The sequence below is a fragment of the Buteo buteo genome, chromosome 4, assembly GCF_964188355.1.
Source record: "Buteo buteo chromosome 4, bButBut1.hap1.1, whole genome shotgun sequence".
NCBI lineage: Eukaryota > Metazoa > Chordata > Aves > Accipitriformes > Accipitridae > Buteo > Buteo buteo.
This window is the reverse complement of record NC_134174.1, coordinates 30,859,295-30,876,850: the sequence shown is the minus strand read 5'-3', so window position 1 is coordinate 30,876,850 and position 17,556 is coordinate 30,859,295. Positions and strand designations below refer to the sequence as shown.

At 46.3% G+C, this 17,556-nt stretch overlaps 2 protein-coding genes across 8 annotated transcripts in view; one reads left to right on the top strand and one right to left on the bottom strand.

Annotated features, from left to right (window-relative positions):
• Nucleotides 1-263: 263 nt before the first annotated feature.
• On the bottom strand, nt 264-16,969 carry NUDT13 (nudix hydrolase 13). 4 transcript variants are annotated; one of them, XM_075025432.1, is made up of 10 exons: nt 16,629-16,969; nt 13,320-13,372; nt 10,385-10,465; nt 7,694-7,833; nt 6,935-7,042; nt 6,457-6,563; nt 5,412-5,537; nt 5,077-5,188; nt 4,284-4,438; nt 264-3,718 (listed from the first exon to the last, which is right to left on the bottom strand). In XM_075025432.1, the coding sequence occupies exons 5-10, from the start codon at nt 7,038-7,040 to the stop codon at nt 3,524-3,526; spliced, it is 801 nt and encodes a 266-aa protein (XP_074881533.1). In that variant the 5' UTR covers nt 7,041-7,042; nt 7,694-7,833; nt 10,385-10,465; nt 13,320-13,372; nt 16,629-16,969; the 3' UTR covers nt 264-3,523. The 4 variants fall into 4 exon arrangements, with proteins under 4 accessions (XP_074881533.1, XP_074881535.1, XP_074881531.1 ...); XM_075025434.1 differs by lacking the exon at nt 10,385-10,465; XM_075025430.1 differs by lacking the exons at nt 13,320-13,372; nt 16,629-16,969 and adding an exon at nt 8,730-8,841 and having other exon boundaries at nt 10,385-10,807.
• The window catches only part of P4HA1 (prolyl 4-hydroxylase subunit alpha 1), a 37,453-nt gene continuing 36,377 nt past the window's right edge, over nt 16,481-17,556 (top strand). For 2 of the 4 annotated variants that reach the window (XM_075025429.1, XM_075025427.1), the window contains exon 1: nt 16,481-16,600. The gene's annotated coding sequence lies outside the window, so the exon portion shown is untranslated. The remainder of the gene's footprint in view (nt 16,601-17,556) is intronic. The other 2 variants (XM_075025428.1, XM_075025426.1) reach the window with 1 other exon arrangement.

The following is a 17,556-nucleotide window of genomic DNA, read 5'->3' as shown; positions in this document are numbered from 1 at the left end:
ACCTGTAATGCTGAAGTCAAACTTTCTGCCATTCACAATGGATGAGCACCCCGCTGGGTAGGAAAATGCGACCTTTCCATGCAGCAGCAGAGCAGCCCAAGGTGATGGGAGAGCATGTGGTAAGTGAATTGCCAATCCACACCATTTCCAGGTAAGATTTTTCTGAGCTTCCTCAGTCAGACATAGACAAGTTGTATTATTTGGTTTGGTTACTCTAATTCTCTGCTGGCACCTGTTGGAGATAAACGTAACTTTTATGCCCTGCTGCTTTTGGCATGTAGGTAGAATGCTGCTCTGAACCTGTCTACATTGCTCTCCAAAAAGCTATTTGAAATTAATCAGATGAACATTATTATTTTATAGCTGCCCATGTATCCTGCTGACTGGTAATACTTATAAACAACCAGGTTGTAATGCCACAGGCTGACTGCTTTTCAGTGGTAGGTCTTGCTCTAAGTCCCAAGTCCTTGCAGTCTCTGAAAGCAGTGGAGTCTCAATGATTTATACAAGCCAAGTGTCCCCAAAGACGATTCATTTAATGGATGTGGTTTTGAGAGAAATATGTTGCTATGTCCCATTCTGCCTGCCTGATATCTTTTACATGGGAAAGCCCTGCTGTGTTTTGTTGAAGAAGCATCTTCAGAGGAATTGCCTCTTTCTTTTTCCAGGTCACCTGCCTTTATGGAACATGTTCTGTCTTGACTGCAGTGAGTATTAATCAGGCTTCAGCGAGGTTTCTGAGGCAAATGCAAGAGAGAACAATGTCTCTCTCGTCTTGTTTTTCTGTCCTGTTCATAGCTGTGTATCGCCTATAATCGTTCCTGCTTTCTTAACATCAGGAACAGAGGCCACCATTATTGTTTCATACCTATGTCAGAAGGGTAGGGATTAAGGATTTTATAAAACAATTAAGCTTAAAATTTAAGGCTCTTCAAAAACGTGATGAGAATATTGCCTTGTCATTGCTCTTGCTCTACCAAAATAAAGTATTTGAGTAGATTGAAAAGACTTTTTTTCTTATTGATAATTAAAAGGAACATGCAGACATTTAAAACTGTGTTTTAAAAGATGAGTCACAGAAGCAAACAAATGAGAAAATAGCTTTGCTTTTCCTCTAACATTCTTCTTGTAGAAAACGGGCAGTAACTGATGAAATCTGAAAAAGCCTGGTATAGTCAGAGTATTAGGCAAACTGTGACTCTTTTAAGTATTGCCCTGAAGTCTGTGGATATCTAGCAGCTTCAGCCTGGGCAGTGTCTGGCCCACCAGCATTGAGCAAGGGGGCAGCAGTTAACGATTGCACCCCCTGTGACCAGCCTGACTTCTGCTGTGGTGCCCACATCACCCCAAAGGGACACCCTACCAAGACAGGTCTGTATCAGCAATGTAGAAGGGACAGTTCAGGAGGAGCTGGTGTCAGTCTCCTTTCAGTTAGAGCTCACCGATAGCCTGCAGTTTGACATTAAAAAATATAATTTGATAGGCAGGGTAATCCAGTGTTTCCCAAACACAGGTGAATTTTCTCCGATGTTGAATCTGATCACACTGCCACTGGTTTGACAGACATATACACTGCAAATATGTACGGTAGAAGTACAAAAACAAAACACAGAAAGCTCAGATTACTGCAGAAATCACACAGACATTCCTCCTTTCACTCACAGGTACTACCTTTTGCTGCTTTTACTTCTTAGTCCTTTTTCTGCCACTGGGAGAACAGATCTTGTGTGGATATTAAATAGTACTAAGTACATCGAGCTAGATGTTGTACACTGGAAGCAAGCTCAGGGCACGTTAATGAACTACATAACGGTGGAGTTGGGAAGACGTTAAGGAGAAGTAGGAAAGAGGATGAGAAGCAGGAATGTCTTGCTGGCGGGTATCTAACTGTTCAATATCTTCTGCAGAGAAGGAGAAGAAGGGGGTGAGGCTGAAAATGAAAATGGCAGATTCCAGAGATGAGAGAGGAAGAGGTAAATGCTGGGGAATTAAAATGGTGTGATTGGAGTGAAAGCAGGACGAACTACTACGAAGAGAGGCAGTGAGACATGTTTCAAAGGAAACTGGATGCAGGAGTGTTGCAGGTTAGTTCAGTGGTGTGTGGGCTCCTGTGGTGTGTCTGGCTGGGCTGGAGGGGAGGAAGCAATGCCCTTAGCTGTACCAGAGCACATTCTTACCAGGATGACTGACAGATCAAGTTCACAAACATGATAAGGCATGCTCTGGCTCATGGGTTTTATTGACTGAGAGTTAGTGGGGGTGGGAGAGGTGTTTGCACATGCCGCCATGGCCTGAAAGAATCCCCTCCCAACCTCCTAAAGTAAAATTAACTCTGAGGAAACAAAGCATGTCTCAACGGTGTGAGAAAGCTGCCTTTTTTTACTTACTGCTTAGGTGTCATGACTCCAGATTTTTACCACTGCTTTTTCACCTACAGTGAATCCTAATGGTGGCAGTCAATGATACATTCCTGTTCCCCCTTCAAGTATCTGTACTGACAGCTTTGCAATCTTGGCATTTGAACTCTGACCAAGCAGGCAGAAAGGACTGTCGGCCTGAATCAGCAGGAGATTGAACATCCTTCCATCTGTCTCTTTTACTAAGCTTTCCTTGCCCAGACTGTCTCTTTGTCACTCTCCCTCTAGAGAAGTGACACCATTTCTTCAGTAAAACAAGACCAGCTCTCCAGGCAAGACTTTTGGCACACGGTAAGAGGCATTGTGCCTCTCAGGATTTTTCTCTGTCAGAAGTGCAGTCCTTGCAGCAGTTCCTCTCACCTTTGCATTATCTGGGTTCTTCTAATATGCTTATATGTAGGTTTTGCTCTTCCACTCTCTACCACCAGATAGCTCTGTTCTCTCTTCCTTGGGATGGAAGTAACACTGTCTTACTGGTGGGGAAAGTGGTGCCTCTAGAGATATTTTTAGTTGCTCAGGTATCTCAACAAAGTAGGACCCCACTTAACATTTGCAAAAAAAAAAAATAGGATGTTTTACATGAAACTGGAAGATTGAATGGGAAGGGGAACAGAAGAAGCGGAGAGTGTACAGGCAGTGGGGGTTTTTTCCATTTTTTTATAGTTCTTCCAGATCCATGTAAGTGTGAACACCGAAAGGCATCGCTGTCGCTTTTTTTTTTTTTCTGTAAAAATTGTGCATTTGAAATCTATCCAAGGTGGATAAAATGGAGGAAAATGGGACACAGGTGCCAGGGGCTCATGGTTCGGTTGCTTGCTGGGCAACAGCAGCAGCTGTTCGCAGTAAGTTTGATGTTTTGGAACTAAGAATTTTATTGTACATTTACTGCAAGTCATGGGATCTCAAAGGTGATCCACTGTACATGGAGTTGTCTGAGGATGATCAGTTTAGAAGTGGCTTTGTAGGTCTATGTGTCTGAGTGTAAGACTGCCATCAGCCTGGTGCTGTCTTCACTGTAACGCAGACTTTGGCCTTCAGTAACTTTGGAAGCTTTTCTGTCGAGCTTTTGTAGTTCTGGTAGAATCACAGACTTGATTAAGTCATGCCTAAGCCGGCTGTGAAGTTTGCTGCTTAACCCACTCACAAATCAGCTGGTGAGCAACGGCCTGTTTGGGAGGGAACCAGGGTAAAAAACTACCATCATCTTGCTTTGAAGATCCAGGCTCTCTCTTGAGACCCTCCATGATTTCCTCCAGAGCAAACCAACGGGCTTCCTCTAGTTCCAGGCTGTTCATACTGATCTGGAAAGAATTGAGAGTTCCTTAAATCAGATTTAAATGTGGGCAATGGTACCTGGCTTGTTCTTGTAACCGCAAAGATTCTATGCTAGAATGCCCACAGAGCTTTATCCATGCCTGAATTAAGTGCTGACGCCAGTACAGGAAGGGACATTACTATCCACCAGTGCTTTGTTGTCTTGGTTTCCTTAGGGAAGTCACAAATCAGGCACTGGCCTGCAAAGTACCAGTGGCTGAGCACAGTAATTAACATGGCAGAATCTGCATGTTCTGTGGCAAGTATGATATTAATACCAGAGAGCAACTCCTCTGCAAAGTTCAGAGGAAAAAAATACAGGGGTGTTGGGCTCTGGGCTTGTATATATACAGTGACCTGTGCAAAATCTGGCACGTTGCAACAGAAGATACGATTATTTTGAAGTTTTTTCTTCACTTGTAGAGAAAGCCAATAGAAAACTGCATTTAGAGAGGATCTGATGCTCTCCAAACTAAACATCTGTGGACTGAAAGAGATTTTGCTACATAAGGAGGGCAGTGAAATGCCTCAGGGAAACCCGAGTCTGCTCACCTCAGCCTGGTGTGCTCTCACCATCGCATGACAAGCTATTAGTAAGCAGCTGCTGGGAAAGGGCCAATGCTGAGAAGCTGAGTACCAGAGTGACTCCACCTCCAGGCCCACCTCTTCTGCCACCTCTCGCCGGACTGTCTCCTCCACGTTTTCACCTACAAGCAACCAAAGTTAGGTAAGGATGGCCTGGCCTCAGGGCAGCAAACCATGGCAAAGAAAATGTAGGCACACTCATTTCTGAGGTGTTCCAGCCCTGACCGCACACGCAGGAGCTCTGACTGTGCTGACCTGGAAATGCTTGTCAGCAGGATGCTTAATTAAATTCATCAACAATGCTTACCTCCCTTAAACAGAGGCATCAGAGACATTTTTAGCTTTGTCTATATACAGCTGGTGGACAGAACAATGCTGCCTCTCTCCATCATTTCCCTTTTTAAGCTATTTTCCCTCCTGTAACAAGAGGCCTGTAGTTTTTCTTCTGAGCCAGACTGCACTAGACACAAAATGGACTAAAAAAGTATCCAAAGTTCTAACCTGGGGAGTCTTATACTTCTATTTACCATCAGGGACTAGAGCAACTGCTATATACCCCGAATTCCCATTCTCTTCAGATACATTCAGCTATTTTGAATTCTGTCTGAATGGCAACACCGATCTATTTAGATCCACTATGTTTTATCCTGATACCGTCTATGTTTCCATCCTCATCTGTGAACAGGCTTGATGTCCCCCCCATTCTGCCCCCACACCCTGCATGTCTGAGGCCACCACACTGGATCAGAGATTGCCTTACCCAAGTCACAGAAGCCTGACAGACTGCTGTACATCCCCTGGGGAAATGAGGGCTGTCGTGCAAGGAGGCACCGGCTCCCATCAGACACCAGGGTGATAACCGCTGGAGACATCTAGCAAATGCATCAAAAAGCAAAGCAAGGAGTTCAGACCAAACAAGTAACTGCAAATTGTTGCTTTTCCTAGCTGGCTGGGGGTCAACTGGATGAACACTACAGAAAAAGTACCCAAAGCACTCCTGCTGCCTTTTACAGGTTCCCCTCCGTGCAACCCAGCAGCATTGGCTTGTTGCCACAGAGACCCTGTGTTGCTTACCTTTGCTGTTCACATGCTCACCTGTGGATAGTAAATTATTCCACTGGCATGGCAGACACGCTTGCTGCCAGCTATATTTTTCTGAGTGGGCTGCCCAGTTTTGCTACAATACTGGTGGGAATCGTGCCACCGAAGAAGGGACTGGGCCTGTGAACACCAAGAGAGAAACACAAATCTTATTTATACCTGGGTGAAAGAAATGATTCAGAGCAGTCTCCCTGAATGATACATTGCTGTCTTCTCCCCAGCATGCAGTCATGTGGATAAACTCTGATTATGTTTGGAAGCCTCAGAAAGGTAAACTAAGTACGGGCACTGGTTTGAAAAATGGCAGATTCTGCAGTTGATGTTTCATGCTTCTTGCTTTAGCATCCAAATTTGACCATGTTCAGGCGAGGTGGGGAAGAGTTGTTCTTTATTAGGATATAGTGGGAGTAGTAATGGGAAATGAACTATTCTAAAGAGCCTCCAACCTTGAATACCTTCTTGAAAAATAGACCAAGCACCACAAACACTATAGAGCAGGAAAGGAAACATCAGCTATTTCTACTTATGGGTCAGGACAGCTGATTTTCACACACAGGTCTTTTCTTAGGGCTTCCAAATACAGGGCATCTGCAGAGGAACAGCTTATAAGTGAGTAGTTTTAAAAGAGTAGCTCTGAGAGAAGATCTGTAAGTTCATTCTTGAAATTCAGTTCACCTAGAAGATTACAGAAAACTAGTGCCTGACAGTTATTAAGATGAGGACAAACTGGGATTGCTGTGACTACTGATAAGATCAGTATGTTTGACACTGGACATACAGCAGGTTGATGCTAAATGGCTAATTACTGCGGTCATTTTTAAGCCACTTGTCTGTTTCTGTTGCAGCTTGCTTTTGGGATTGCAAATTTGGGAAAACCGCTGTAATTTATAGTGTGTTTGTAATTTATAGTGTGTTTGTACTAGGTCAATGAAAGTGTACAGTAAGTACTTCCACAATGCATATTAAATCATAAATCAATATGGGACATGTTAGATGTTAGAAATCACAACTTCTTAAAGTAAAAAATCCTGTACAATACCGAAGCCAGCAAAGGAGAATCCTTCCCGTCCACTACGAAGAGAGCTTTCCGTAAGTCAGTAAATGATCCCTTGAGTTCAGACTCAATGACTGATTTCTCCAAGGCTCCTGTTTAAAAAAACAACAACAACAAAAAAAATCTTTGATCTAGTAAATTGCAGTTATTGTCCCAACTTTACGCCCTTCATTGTTCCGGTATACAATTTCTGGAAGTTCCCATGGAAGTGATATCACATCAGTGGTGACATTCCCAAATGTTGTGACCTGCCAACAGCCCACCTTTACTAACACACGCGCAGGAACAGCAATGCAGTTCTGTGGCCCTGACCCGCCATGCTCACAACAGCTCCTACAGAGACTCAACTGAGTCCTCTTTGGCAGTAAATGTTCACCCAGCAAGGACTAACGATGCTGCCTAGGCAGCGTCTTCATCTCAGTGCATCAAACATGATGCTGACACAGAAGAGGAGTCATCCAACCTAAATCCAGGGCAAAGAGTGGTACGTGCTCGTCTGAACAACCGATCAGCACCGACTTCTCTATCCACTGTTCAGTCTCTTTGAATTTCTCCAGGATCCTTTTCATCTCTAGACAGCAGGGGAAAGGGGAAGAAAAACCTGTGATGAAAGCAAATTCATACAACCATGATGCTCTGTCTGCATCTTCAAAGCACACGCAGTCTTGGCTTAAGGCAGGGTGCCCATGTGAGAGAGGGGACCAGACAAGCAGTCCCACCTGGATGGAGACTGAAAGTCTGGCTTTCCTTCTAGCTGTTGGAAGTGTTGACCATGTGAAGCTACAGATGCAAATATTGTAATGCTGGGGGAGCAGCTGTCCATTCTGTTTCTGTCCTACACCAGCCAATACCTTTCTCTCAAAGAAAACTTTTCCTACGTAATGCCAAATAACCTTTGTTGGTTAGACCTTGCTTGTTTTCCTGCCAGCCCTTTCTCTTCAAAAGGCATGGTCCCAAATGTTTAACACTGATCATCTCAAAGCAGATCAGGTATACATTGGTACCGTGTGCGTGTGAAGAGCATGAGCTTGTGTCTGCATGCCCAGGTTTTCACTCCAAATAGTCTTTGGTTGTTAACAAATAGTGTGCTACATATAGCAGGATGTTCCTGCACAGCTTGATAGATTTTCAACCCCCACATAAGAGGTTGCTTATTGCAAATGACTGTGTATCATTTCAGCTGTGTGATCCAGGAGGTGTTTCTTTCCGGACACCCGCTTACCTGCTGCACTGAGCTGTGGTACCAAATATTTCTTCCCAACTTGCTGCAGGAAGGGGGAGAGATTGTGAAAGAGGTAGAAAGCTCCTGAGGTCTGGGCTTGTCTACAAAGGCTATCATCTTCCTTTAGCTCATTTAAGTATCTGCAGTGAGAAAAGAATTGGGAAGATACATTCGAGATCATGTTGAGATTACCTGTGTTACGCTTATTTGGATGCATTTATGTTGCAAAGAGCAGGGGCGCTGAATGGACAATACAGATTTTATGTATTCCACACGCTTCTAGAGTTGTCAAGAGCTGAGTCTACTCTTTGGTGGGCTGTAGCCTCTAGTGAAGGTGCTCTGTGGCAGAAAATATTGCAATACTTACTACCACACAAGCAACTTCAAGTCTTGGACATCTGAGAAGATCAGTAACCCAGTCTCTTAATCCAAGAGGTCTGCTTTATAGACATGAACATTTGTGTGCAGGAAACCTTGATCTTCCCTTTTATCCCTCCAATCTGGTTGGCTCCAAGTCCTGTTCGGCAAGGCTACTGAGCAGTTCAGATGTTGAATACGCTTCCCATCAGGCTACATGCATTACTGCAGGGTACGTTCTACCTGTCACACTGACGTGAGGGGTAAAGACCCAGCTGAAGTCTTAGGGCCCAGCTGGCCGGGGCCTGTGTTAGGAAAAGCAGTCATTGGAAAAATGGTGTCAGGATGTGCTTCTTTCAGACTGTTTGAAGTAGTATTTAAAACGAGGTGAGCAGCATCACTTCAAGTCTGCCTTGTATTTTAAGAGATCTTTAGCTAGGACAGCAAGCACAGGCATTCATTAACAGAGCTTCAGCCTGAGAGAACCAGTTCTTATCAGTGGTGAAGCGAACAGAGAGATTTTGACTGTTACCAGCTTGCATAACATTACTATATTATTACTGAACTGTTAAAAGATTAAACCCTGGGTTAGATTTAGGTAGGGCTGCTTGTGACAGTGGACACAAGAGTGCCAAACTCTGGCCTTCTCACTGTACACAAGAATCAGATGAGAACTTACCTCATTTTTCTAACATAGGTAGAGTGTAACCTGCAGAAGAGAGAGGAAGCTCTTCTATACACTGCTTGATAAATCGCAGCCATAACCAACACCTACAGGTAGCCGTCTCTGCCTAAAGAGAAGCATAGAATATAATGCAGCAGCCCTACAAAGTTAAGTTTGATTTAAAAGGTGTAATAACCCACTGCCACCAGAAATCTCCCTCTCGCAGAGTCTGCAGTATGCTGGCATCTGCTTTCTAAAATTATCACTTTGGCCTTAGTCTCTAGTCACACATCAAACCCAGTTTCAGGCAATTTTTAAGACTATTTAAAGATACCTCAGTTTGTTTCCATCTGTTGAGTGTGCACAGGTCTTACAGACATTGCTATAAGACTAGGTTAAATGTTCCTGCCCTAAACTCCTGTATCCCTGGGGAAAAGAGCAGTGACGGTGGCTGCTCTCTTGTTTGTTTCCTACACTGTTGTAACGGCCTTGATCCAACTGAACATCCTATTGCAGCACACAGTAGATCTGTGGGAAAGGCACTGATGCCAGAAGAGAATGAAAGACAAAATATCAGCTGCGGAAGAGAATTCCCTGAGTTAGACGAGAGACAGCAGTTGCAGCTGAATTGGATCATCTCCAGCCATGAATGTTTTTTGTGCCAAAGGATCCTACCACATTTTCAGCTCAGGCAGTCAGAGACTGCAGTTTGAACTCAGCTTCAGGATGTCAGAAAATAGCCAGAAATGCTACCATCTCTAGCCTTCATCTGAAACAAAAATTATCTGTGATTCACAATCCTTAACGATTATTTTGAATATTTCACTTTTCAGCCACAGAACTCGAAGCCCTTTAAGGAGGGAGTTAATGTTTGCTTCAATTTACAGACATGTAAGCAGTGCCAAAGAAGAGTCTGAGAGTCCTTCCTCTCGGTAAAGGTCAGTGATGGCTCCCAAGCCTGAGTAGAGGCTCCTATCTCTACGAGGAGGCAGTTTCTGTAGCGAGCAGCGTGGAGGCTTTGCCTTGTGGCTTCTGACATCTCTGCTCTGGATTCCTCTTTCCCACTGTCTCAGCTGAGGGTGGTCTTCACCGGGATGATCCCTGGGGATAGAGGGGAGCCAAGCCCACTGTGGCAGCTGCTGGGGCAAACATCAGCGTCCCTGCTCGGCGCTTCAGCCGCAGCAGCGGGAACTCGGCACGCTGCCAGCAGGCTCAGGCAGACGCACACGAGGACGGCGACTGTCGCAGAGACCATGTCTGAAACAATTTTGTGGTGTGATGATTACGTGTCCGTCGCTTCTCCGCCCCCACGTCTCATATAGACTAGTGTGTGAAAATCTCCAGCACAGCAGCGAATGGAGGAGTTCTGCACTTTGCTCTGGAATGAGCAGCAGAATGTGACGGGGGTGGGGACAAGAGGAATAGCTTGTACCTGCAACGATGGAATGAAATGCAACATCTGCAGGCGCTTAACTCTTCCTTCCTTCCTGGGAACCACAATGCCAGATTTTGGTTAGGATCATTGAAAACGCAGAGGTGGAGACAGTAAAAACTTGATCTCAGGAGGCCAGCCCAGACTCCCCTGTCTCGCCTGTAAACCTCACCTACGCTGTACAACTGCCAGGAGTTGGACCTAGGCCAGCCATTCCCCACACGTTTTCCCCACTTACTGCGCTCTGTGCAGAAGGGAGTGGTGTCTGTCTCCAGCTATGAGAGTCCCACGATGACCTCGGTTAGAAGAAGCACTGCTCCTACAGCAAACAGCAGAGCAGCTCTCTTACTGGGTCCCAGTCGCTCTTCCCCCACTGGGAGCGCTGGGAAATGTAGTTCTGCGCAGGCTGCAGCTTGGCAAAGCTAGATGGCTGTCTGCTCCGGATTTTGATTAACTTCTGGAGTTAGTGAGGCTGCCCGAGAGTAAACTCTCTTTTTTTTTTTTCCCCTCTCCCACCACCTGCTTCATTCTATCAGAAACCCACATGCTGTATTTTGTCAAGCAGAAGTTACTATGAGAACAATCCTACTGCAGTAACTTGAGCTGTTTTTAGCAGAGGAGTCTCTTCCTGTTAGTTTCCTTCTCTTTTTTCTTTTTTTCTTCTGAGCTTCTCTGGTTTTTGTATCAGTAACATAACAGCATCGTTTAAAGTTACGGACCATTATGCCCTCAAACAGGAAAATACACCAAGAGCTGTATATATCTAAAGGATGGAGCTGTTCAGTGTTCAAGCACTCAGACCCACAGTTGAATTTGTAAGTGAATAGCTCTGATCAGAAAGCACGCTTTGCCAAAACAGATGTCAGAATAATGACAAATTATTTTCATGCCTTTGTAACTGAACAAACAGATTCCTTTCAAGTACTGAAAACATTATTCTGGGCTGGAACCTACCTGCCTATATTTAGCACAAAGAGAATTTTATAAACATATGAAAGTAAATGTTTTCAGGGCAGCCTTTTGCTTTTGGTCATGAATTGAGACATTCTAATCAAGAATTCACGTCATGTAATTTGAGAGCATAGCTTTTAAAAAATAATAAATAGAATGTGCAGGGAAATAGCACTCCTGTTACCAGCATTACTTACAAGTTCAGGTTTAATTATGCTTGACCGCTATTTGTGTGCTTCCTGAAACAGAGCAAGCCCAATTTTATTAATCCACTAGGCTAATTGGATTAATGGACAAAACACATCTTCCCTTAATAAGATAAAGGATTGAAATATAATCTCTAAGGGAAGTATCCACCCTGCTGTTAAACTAATAGACTTATTGACCCTAAGTGCCCCCAGAAATGGATCTTGCAAGAAGAGCTGGTTTTAGAGGGAAGCAGTTGGGGAAGATATTTGGGACCTCAAATCTTGGGACAGCCTTTCAACCTTCTTTAGCCCAAAGCAACCCATCATTTGGTAAGTGCACCCCCATCCACATGAAGGATTAAAAGCCAGAGCACTACGCTGCAGTGTGAAGACTACTTTGAAGGCAGTGCAGTGCTGTAGCCTCTCATTGCTATATGCAGCTGAAAAAAACCCATGGATTAGCCCAATTGTGTATAGCTGGCCTCAGTGCTATGTGAAGCTATGCAGAGAAGACAAGATTAGAGTCACTTCTGTGACTGATCTGACTGGTGGGAAGCTATGCAGTTTGCGAGAGATTCCTTGTGCCTTCTCCAAGGGTCCATACACCTGCTTGTGATTGCACATTACCCAATTAAATATTTCCACAGTATATAAGCAGGGGAGATGATTCTGAAAATAACAGAGGCTTCCTTGTCATTTATTCACATAATTATTTAATTTAAGGAGTACAAATATCAGTTGTCACTTTGGCACCAAGTTACTTCTTTGTAAGTATTTTTGAGCTGGGCTCTGAGTTGTGTGAATCGCATCTATAAAGTGTTATTTGTCCCCTGCAGATACTGTACTCCATTCGAGACGCAACCCAGTGAGCAAAGTGAAGGCCTGGCCATGCAAATGCATCTCTGACAGCTTCCTGTAGCTTACTAATTTGAGTTTTGGCAGGCCACCAGAGGAAGTGAATCCCTGAGACTCTCCTGATGCACAAAGAGCAAGCAAAAGGAGCAGGCAAGGAGGACACGAGCAGTGGGAATGAATCCTTGTGATCTCTTACATGGACAAGATTGCAAAATAGGCAAATCTTTGGTCCTATGTTGCTAAGTTTTATTTATTTTTTTTAAATCTGTGTTTGTAAAATACTCATATTGGTGTTAGCAGTTAGTAAAAGATTTTTCAAGCCAAAGAAGTGGCTGGAAAATGTAATTCTAGGCTAATAATGGTTATACTAGTAATCTTGTTTTTTCTTGCTGATCTGTTTTGTGTCTTTCCAGCTGCCCCCAATAAGCAGAAACAAGCATTAGAATTGCTGACAGCTGGCCCTTGCAAAACAACTGTTAATTGCTTTAAATACATAAAACTAGCAAACTCACATTGAAAACTTATGGTCAAGCCACAAGAAACCTCTTGGTAAAAAAATATTTCTTTTTTAGGAAGACCCCAAGGAAAGACAAACCACTTCTTTAAGGAGAAAGTTAATGAGTAGTCTTTCCCTCTATCATTAAATTTTAGATGCAAACTAACCAAATCTGGCTTTTCTCTAAAGTTAAGACTTGTAGTATATATTATGCATATGATAGACTCCTACAGTTTTCTCATACTCAGGGCGGGGACCTTGAAGGAAAGAAACCATCTAATTTGGTACTGCTGAATACATGCTGTGCTCCTAATGCTTGCCCAGTGTAGTGGAGACACTTTAACTTCATCCGAACGACGTTTTAGTAGGATTTGCTCATTTCAGCTTATTGGGGTAGCGTGTGGTTTTTTTGCCTTTTCCCCTCCCTGTTGCTGTTGGTTAGGGAAGATCCTCAAGCTCTGGCACTGATTTGCTGCACTGCACAAAATAACTTATGATAGGATCCAGCCTCTTGACTGCAGGTTATGACTTCATTTTGGGAGCAGACTAGCATCGTTTGATTAATGTGCATGAAAATATATGAGGCTTCATCCCTTTACAGAGCATAAACTTAAGTTGTTAATACACTTTAAAAAGCTAAGCAGTACTGTGAGCTAACTTGTTATGATACAAAGATGACTCACCTGTGTCTTCAAACACTGTATGCAGGTCACGGCCCGTCGTCTCCAAAAGGATACTGAAAAACAGGAAAAGGTTCAAAGAGGACAAGTATGATCAAAGAGTTGGAGCACAGCCACTGCCAGGAACTAGGTAGGCTCTGATACTTCAGCCCGTGTGAGGGACAGGTACCAACTGTTCGCTTTCTTATCCCATGCAGGATCCTGGTTAATCAAATCTAACTACCTGGACCCGCATTCCCAGTGAACAAATGGAATTGGGTGGTTTTCCACACCCTGGCTAAGGGATGGCGCAACTGCCATCCCTTAGGTAAAGGATGTTGTGGATGCAAAACAGTTCTAGCTCAAGACAGGAGAAATACTTAATGGGGAACTCCATTGAGGGTTACTAAATAGACAGACCACATCAGACTGAGAAAATCCCTAAGTTAAAAGTGTTTGGAGGCTGGGACAGTACTCCAGGCAGCACGGGTTAAATGAAGCTTTGGTGTGAGCTACTACAGTTGTGTTCTTATGAGGCCTCTCGTGCTTCATTCTTGTTTTAGATGGACCTTTCTTTTAGTATCCTTCAGCTTAGGGCCTATGGAGCACTTCTACAGGATTGCTCAGAAAAGGAAGCATGTTGTTAGGCTTGCGCTTGCTAGAAAGCAGTCAGTGTTTCTGCTAGAAAATACACGGGGCTCTGCAAATCCTAAAGAAAGTCTGAAAGCTGCTTGTTCTGCTTCGGTTCTCTCTCAGGAGGTGTTCCTGTTGCACTTGTTCTTAGAGATAGCACGTGCTTCTTAACAAGGTGTTGACGTAACAAATTGCTCTGCTAAGGCCTGCTTGAAGCTGTCCAACCCCATCAGCATTTGATAGTGGGTGATAACGCACAAGTCCAGTGACTATGCCGGAATTGAGGAAGGCAGGAGAAAATGAGTAAGTGCTCTCTACCTAACTGGCAGAAAGTATCGACAAGGGGCAGAAACAGATTCATGGAGCAACATGATGCCATGACTATTGGAAACAACTCTTGATTTGATTGCTTGGTAGATGCGAAAATCCTGGGCTCCTTTTAGCAGAAATTTCTTTGCCTTCAGCCCCATGCTGACCAGTACAAGCGAGCCCACTACTAAACATGCTAATAAACTTGTTGTTCTCCACTGTCTGCCTTACTTTCTAAAAATATCTGAAGAGTGCAAAAGATGTTGAGAAGGCAGTGAATCTCGCTAGAAAGAATCTGATTGCCTCTACAGTGTGTGAGGTTTTGCCAAATCTCTAGAAGCTGCTGTTAAATCTCTGGCTAGATATTATGGACTCTTTGGATAATAGGGCTTTAACTAGATGCCTCAGCTAGAAGCTTGGATATCATTCCAGCGTTTCCTGCTAGTTGTAGGAGTTGTATTTCTGTTGGAAGACGACCAAAACGAGAGGAAGGGAAGGCTTATTTTTTGACGGATAGTTCCACTAAAAACTGGCCTTCTTCCTGCTCTGGCGCAGCAGCGCTTGCAGTACTGCCGATGTAGTTGGCTATGTGGACACATCTGTGTCCACATCTGGATAAGAACTGACTAAATTCATTTAATGTTGTTGTTTGTTTCTCATATGAGATACATCATATCTCGTAGTCTTCCCCAAAATGGGGCATAACACCCGATGTCATGATGTTTGCTCTTCAAAAGACATTGCTGAGGGAGCTGAAGCTGAGGCAACGGTTTAGGTACAGGGAAGAAATCTTAGTTATGGATCATGCTGCAACCTCTGGTTACCTCTTAGGAATTAGGTGACTTTAAGCCAGTTGAAAGTAGCCCTGCTAAAGAATGTGCATTAGATGGGGATTTTGACCCCTGTTACGTCTTTGCCAGCACTCTTTAACTGTTGTTGTGAAAGCTTTCCAGCTAGGGGTGGCCAAAAATGTGTGTCTTAAAAGAAGGAGGATCACAGGCTGGCTAAGCAAGTAAGGAGGTGATTCTTCATTTGAAGCCCGTGTCTAAAAAGAACAGAAAAATTGCTTATGAATGTCCCCGATTCTAACTGAAATGCTGGAAGTACAACGAACAAATAACTAGTTTGTTTATGAACTCCTAGAAAACAAAGAACGGTCAGCATAGACCTGTCACAGAAAGACACATCCAAGCAGCTTAACGTCTTTCTGTGATAGCCAAGAGCTCTCGTGTGCTGGAGAGGGGTGAGAGGCGATCCGCTTCGTGCTACAGCTTTTGATACTGCCTCGCAAGATGCCTTTGGGGTCAGCCAAGTTCAGGTGGAAGCCTCAGAAAGAGGGGAGGCTGCTTCAGAAAAGGCACTTGGTGAGGGTACCGTCAATCTGGAACCATCTTCACCTGGGTTTTGCAGAAGACTAGCGAAAGTTTTGGCTACCAGCAAGGACTTGGATGATGGAACAGAACGTACGTGGTAAAATATAGCAGATGACGCTCACTGGAGAGCAGGGGGCGTGAGGTTGGTTTAGAATCAAAATTATCCGTAGAAATAGTCAGAGGTAAGTGAGATGACCCTCAGCGAGTGTTAGCTGTGACACGAGGAGAGGAGAGCTGGCTCGCTCCCAAAATGAGAATCGGGGCAGACAACACCGAATCGCGCATCCAACATGCTGGGGCTGGTGAGGCCTTGGTGGCGGCGGGGGTCCTGCCCCGGGCTCTGCCCTCCAGAAAAACCCGTCTCCTGGGGGGAGCAGGGGGATGCTGCCGGGGGTGCCTGTGGGACTCCGCCGTCCTGGCAGCAGGGCAAGGGGGCGGGCAGGGCTGCGGGCATTTTGGGGGTCTTTTCTGGGAACTTTTACTGCCAAAATGACACTTTCGGCTTAGTGTTTCTCACAGTTTTTTATCGTCCTGGCGGAGGTTCCCATTTTCGACTAATTTCTTTCCGCCTACGTGGCTAAATAAGAAAAAAACCCCGCGTTTTGGGGTGTTTTCCTTGCCGGTGGCGACCGAGCGCTGCGCTCTCCGGGCCGGGAATGGGGGGGGGGGGGACGACCCCGAGGGCCGGGCGCCCACGTGGAGCGAGGCCGGCGGCGCCTGCGCAGTGGGGCGGCCGCCGCTGTGACCAAGCTCACGTAGCGCGCCGGGCGCCCGCCCGCCCCGCCCCCCCCCCGCCTCGCGCGGGACGGGGGGCGGGGTGGGGGCGTGGCCTGGGCGCCTATAAAAGCCTCCGCGGGGCCGGCCGCGCGCGCGGTCGGTTACGCCACTGGGCAGCTCGCGGCTGGCCGTTACCGGCGCCGTCCGCTCCGCGCCCCGTCCCGTCCTGTCAGCCGCCGCCCCCCCCCCCCTCCACCCCCCTCCTTCTCTCAGGTGAGGCTCGACCGCCCGCGCTTCTTACCGGCGGCGGCGTGTGGGTGGGTCAGGGGGACGAGGCGGCGCGGCGCGGCGCGCCCTGCCCTGAGGGGAACGTCCCGGTCCGGAGGCCGCGGCGGCCGTTACGTGGGCGGGGGTGGGGGCGATACGTGGCAGTGCTCCGCCGTCCGGCCTTCCCGACGAGGGGCCGGTGCCCCGGCTCTCACGGCCGTTACGTAACGGGAGCCGGCAGCCTCCGGAGGGGGGCGGGAGGGCGCCGTCGCGCCGGCAGGCAGGGCCGAGGCGGCCCGCCCGGCTTCCCCGCGGCTGGTAGACTAAACAGTGCCGCCTCCTCCTCCTCCTCCTCCTCCTCCTCCTCTTCCTCCCGGGAGCCGCAGCCGTGCGGCCCGTTCCCTGCGCCCGGCGTTTAAACGTGGCCGCGAGCAGCTCGGACATCCCCGCCCCCCGCCTTCTCCCGCGGGGGTGCGCGGCGCAGGTGGGGTCCCACGCCGGCTTCGTGGCACTTCCCGGGGCTGCAGGGCACCCTCCGGGAAACCGGCTAGTCGGCGTCTTTCCAACCGGGGGCTGGTGCTGCTGTATAAAGGGAGCTGCGTGCCGCTGATGACCCGTTTGTTTGTGCTGCTTCGGGAGGTGAAGAGTGCTCGGGCACCGAAACCATTTCGCGCTTGGGTGGAGGGATGGATGGATGGAAAGTTGCTTCGCGTAAGCACAGAAGGGGCTGTGCTGGTTGTCACACACCGTGTTTGTAACTACGGACGCTGTGTGTAGTAATTACATCGTGAGGAATGAGGCTTATCTTGATTTCCTGCTCTCTCTACTACGTTGGGTTGGATTCAGCCAATTGCATTATGTGAAATTTTGCATCTAACTTTGCAGTAAGCTATGCCCTTGAGCAGGTATCTCGATGGGCTCTAACCTGGCTAGAAGGAAAAAGTCCCAACATGGGTTCTTGA